The following is a 4,617-nucleotide window of genomic DNA, read 5'->3' as shown; positions in this document are numbered from 1 at the left end:
CGCCGGGCTAGTTTTTTGTATTTTTTAGTAGAGACGGGGTTTCACCGTGTTAGCCAGGATGGTCTCGATCTCCTGACCTCGTGATCCGCCCGTCTCGGCCTCCCAAAGTGCTGGGATTATAGGCTTGAGCCACCGCGCCCGGCCAATCTCCTCTTCTTATGAGATGACACCAGTGACATTGGATTGGGGCCCACCCAAATGACCTCATTTTACCTTAATTACCTCCTTAAAGGCCCTATCTCCAAATACAGCCACATTCTGAGATCCTGGAGGTTGGGGTTTCAACGTGTGATTTTTGTTGGACACAGTTCAGTCCATAACAGTTACTTTAAATAACCTTCATTTATTTGGTTATTTCCAGGGTTCAACTTCAATGGCATTTATTATGTGGTCAGCCTCTGTTGAGTGCTTTGTTACGACCATGGTGCCAACACTGAAAAGCAGCTGTAGTTATCTCAGATCTATGCATCACATTCCTAGCAAATTTATCCCGTCTGAAGACTGGATTAGTGGAGTTCATAAAGACAGTCAAGGTTTTAACCTCATCAAAACTTTGCCGGTAAAAAAAATCTAAGTATATTGGTTTAAGAAGCAATGCTGTGTGACTTTTGTGTGATTGCCTACCCATTCAGTTTCAGCATTTCTTTTGTGAGTGGCTCAAAACACTTCACAGTTATTTTGTAATCCTTATATCATTTTGAGGATGTGATGATGATTTCCAAACTGTAAAAGCTTTCTGAAACAATTATTTTTCCTGGTAACTTAGTGTCATTATTATTATTATTTTACACTTCATATGTTAGTGTGACCTTTGGCTTTTGTGATATATTCAACTATTTTCCCTTACATTGACTTGTCCTAAGCTGATACAATCAGCCTTTGAACAATAGGTTTGAACTGCATAGGTCCACTTACATGCGGATTTTTTTCAAGAAATATATTGGACTTTTTTTGGAATTTTGTGACAATTGAAAAAATTCACAGACAAACCTCATAGCTTAAAAATGTAGAAAAAATTGGCCAGACACGGTGGCTCACACCTGTAATTCCAGCACTTTGGAAGGCCAAGCGGGCAGATCACTTGAGGTCAGGAGATCGAGACCAGCCTGACCAACATGGAGAAACCCCATCTCTACAAAACTACAAAATTAGGCCGGCATGGTGGCATGCGCCTGTAATCCCAGCTACTCGGAAGGCTGAGCCCCGGAGACAGGGGTTGCAGTGAGCGGAGATGGTGCCACTGCACTCCAGCCTGGGCAGCAGAGCACAGAGCATGACTCTGTCTCAAAAATAAGTACATACATTTTAAAAAGAAATACCTAAAAAATTAATAAAAAGTTGAATATGTCATGAATGCATAAATTATATATAGATACTAGTCTAGTTTATCATTTACTATCATATACTATGCACAAAAAGTTAAAATTTATCAAAACTTACACACACAAACACAGATCCTACATGGAGCTGGAGAAATGTAAGCAAATGTAAAGATACAGTATGAAATCATAACTGCATACAATCAGCTGTAGTACACACTGTACTACTGTAATAATTTTGTAGCCACTTCCTGGTGCTACTTGGGTGAACTCAAATGTTGCCAGTATTCCTTTAAAATGCCCTGAGAGGCTATTCATCTGCACGTGAGCAGTTCACCTAGCCAATAAATTGCAAATCACAATAAAAAGTGACCTCTCATGTCTCTAATGTATTTTTCATCGCGTAATACCGTAAACCTTAAATAACACCATGGGTCCCATATGAAGTGCCACCAGTGATGCTGAAAGTACTCCCAAGAGGCAGAGAAAAGTCATGACATAAAAAAAAAAAGCTGAATTTCTTGAAGTACACTGTAGATTGAGGTTCTTCAGCTGCAGTTTCCCTGGATTTCAGACAGACAATTCACCTTGTAAACAGATGATGTAAAGTTATAGTATCCGTAAATACAGAATAGTACTATAAGTGCATTTTCATTTTTTTCTCTAGCTCACTTTATTGTAAGAATACAGTATATAATACATATTACATACAAAATATATATTAATTGACTTTATATTACCAGTAAGGCTTCAGGTCAACAGTAGGCTATTAATGGTTAAGTTTTGGGGTAGTCAAAAGTTATATGTGAATATTTGACCATGCAGGAGGTCTGTACCCCCAACCCCTGTGTTGTTCAAGGGTCAACTATATATCTACCCGTTTCAATGTAATAATTTTAACTTTTGCCTTATCAGAATTTATGACTCTTTTTAAATATAAAATGTTGCTCTTTGTCAGCTAACTTATTACTTATAATTTTCTTTGTGACAAAAAGCAAATAACCAAACTTGAAGAATTATTTACTAACGATGATACATTGCTGAGACTCTTTGATAAAGTGTTTAAACTTTATTGCATTGACTTTATGGCAGTTTTTTCACTTATTTACAAGTTATATTACCATGGGTTAAAATTGTTGAAATTCCAGAAAATGAGGGGTAGAAAAGTTGGGGAGAAATTTACTTTAATACCTGTAGCTAAAATGGAATTTTGCATTGATTTGTTTTCTAGAAAATCAAGATCTATAAATTAAAGACTTCATAATAATGAATTATACATTTTCTTTGTTTAATCACTTGCAGATAAACTACAGGCCTCCATCTAATATGGGAATTGCTATTCCACTCACAGATAATTTTTATCATGCAGATCCTAGCAAACCCATACCAAGAAACCTGTTTCACTTGTCAAAGGTAAATAACTTTTTTACAAATAAACTAGCATTTATTTGAATTCAGGAAATCATTCAGTAAAATTATATATATAGCTGTGAGTGTTAAATGAGAAGGTGCAGCTGTTATTACCGTGATTACTACTCTGTTCCTCCTCCTTCTACTTTAGCCCCTCCTCTTACAGCTATTTCTGAATACAGTTTTGGAGCCAAGGAGTCTAAATGGACTCTTTCCCCCTTGACTCTCCCTGACTCCCCTTTGGATTTCATTGATGGGGTTAGAGCATCTTTTCTCAAATGAAAGGAGCCCCCAGCTCTTCAGCTCTGTGAACGGAATGATGTCCAGGAGGGAAGAAAACTGCCTGCTCCAATGCAGGCACATTTAAACTCCTGCTAAGATTCTGCCTAGAAAATAACCAACTCCCAGCAGCACCCTGCCTCTCTAAAGGTGGAGGGAGGGAGGGAGACAAGGGAGGAGCCTTTAGGTTCAGAGGAAAAGTGCAGCCAGGGGCAGCTTCTCAAGGACACCACATGGATGCCTGTGGAATCTCTCCAGAAAAATGCACCCACCTGCCCATACACATGTACAGACAGACAGTCATATTCATTCATACACATGTGCATGTACGTGAATACATAAAATTGGTGTTTCTTTAGCTCAAAACTCTCCACTGTCTTCCCATCTCATTCAGAGTGAAAACTAAATTCTTGCAATGGTTTATAAAGTCCTCCTTGGACTTTGGCCTTGGCATTACATCTGACCTGATTTTCCCAGCTTGATCTGCTCTAGCCATGCTGGTCTCATTGCTGTTTCTCCAATATGCTGGGCATATTTCCACCCCATGGCCTTCACAGTTGCAGAAAATCCCTCGGTGTGGAATGCTCTTCTGCCTGATACCACATGGCTGACTCTTCAGGTGCTTTTCCTGAAGTCACCATCATAGTAAGCCTTTCTCTGACCACCCTATTTAGCATCATAACCCCCATCTCCACTGTCTCCCCTCCTTCCCTGCCTTATTTTTCTCCATATCACTTACTACGGTTTTACATACTTTACTCACTTATTTTACTTCTCGTCTTTCTGACCCCTTGAGAAGGTAAGCTGATAAGGCAGAGGTTTTTATCTGTTTCTTCTCTACTATATCCCCAGTGCCCAGAACAGTGACAGACTTAGAGAACGCTTTAAAATTGTGAAATATACTAATGCACATTCACCACCATGCACACACACACAGTTAGGAAGTGAACAGACTTCTAGTGAAATCTTGGGTTTCAGGTTAAGAAGCTCTGCTCGGCCGGGCGCGGTGGCTCAAGCCTGTAATCCCAGTTTTTTGTATTTTTTTAGTAGAGACGGGGTTTCACCGTGTTAACCAGGATGGTCTTGGTCTTCTGACCTCATGATCCGCCCACCTCAGCCTCCCAAAGTGCTGGGATTACAGGTGTGAGCCACCACGCCCAGCCTACTCTTGGGTTTTTAAGAAAGAGTAAGTTTAATTTGGCTCAAAGAAAAATAAAAGTGTCACCCTCTAGCACCATCAGATATTTTCTCTCTGTACTTTATGATGTAAATTTTTCTACCTGGTTTTCACCTGAGTTGTTTCCTTTAATGTGCAAACTTAAGGCTATTTAGCTGACAACTGCCTAGGGTTGTGAAACAGTTAACAAGAATCTGAAAGTCTAAGGAAAAAAAGGTAGGGGGGATTTTGTGAATTTATAAAATGTACTTGCATCGGCATGCCTAATACATTTTTATATGTATTGTATTTATGTGTTGTGTACAGAATGCTTCACTACTAAAAATATATAAAAGCTCTAATTAATTGGCTTACAAAATAAAAGCACTTAAATGAGACACTAAAAAAGCAAAGACTAGTCAAATGCTTTTCAATTTTATATAACTTAAGTAA

At 38.8% G+C, this 4,617-nt stretch overlaps 1 protein-coding gene across 3 annotated transcripts in view; it reads left to right on the top strand.

Moving 5' to 3' along the window:
- Positions 1–4,617, top strand: part of CATSPERB (catsper channel auxiliary subunit beta) — a 196,331-nt gene that overhangs the window by 168,240 nt on the left and 23,474 nt on the right. For all 3 annotated transcript variants that reach the window (XM_017857906.1, XM_017857907.1, XM_017857908.1), the window contains 2 exons: positions 362–559; positions 2,622–2,732. In XM_017857906.1, coding sequence (XP_017713395.1) covers positions 362–559; positions 2,622–2,732 — 309 coding nt within the window. The remainder of the gene's footprint in view (positions 1–361; positions 560–2,621; positions 2,733–4,617) is intronic.

Source organism: Rhinopithecus bieti, unplaced genomic scaffold (genome assembly GCF_001698545.2).
Source record: "Rhinopithecus bieti isolate Rb0 unplaced genomic scaffold, ASM169854v2 scaffold_41913, whole genome shotgun sequence".
In the NCBI taxonomy this organism is placed as follows: domain Eukaryota; kingdom Metazoa; phylum Chordata; class Mammalia; order Primates; family Cercopithecidae; genus Rhinopithecus; species Rhinopithecus bieti.
Note: the sequence above shows the minus strand (reverse complement) of the source record. Positions and strands in the feature narration are given on the sequence as shown.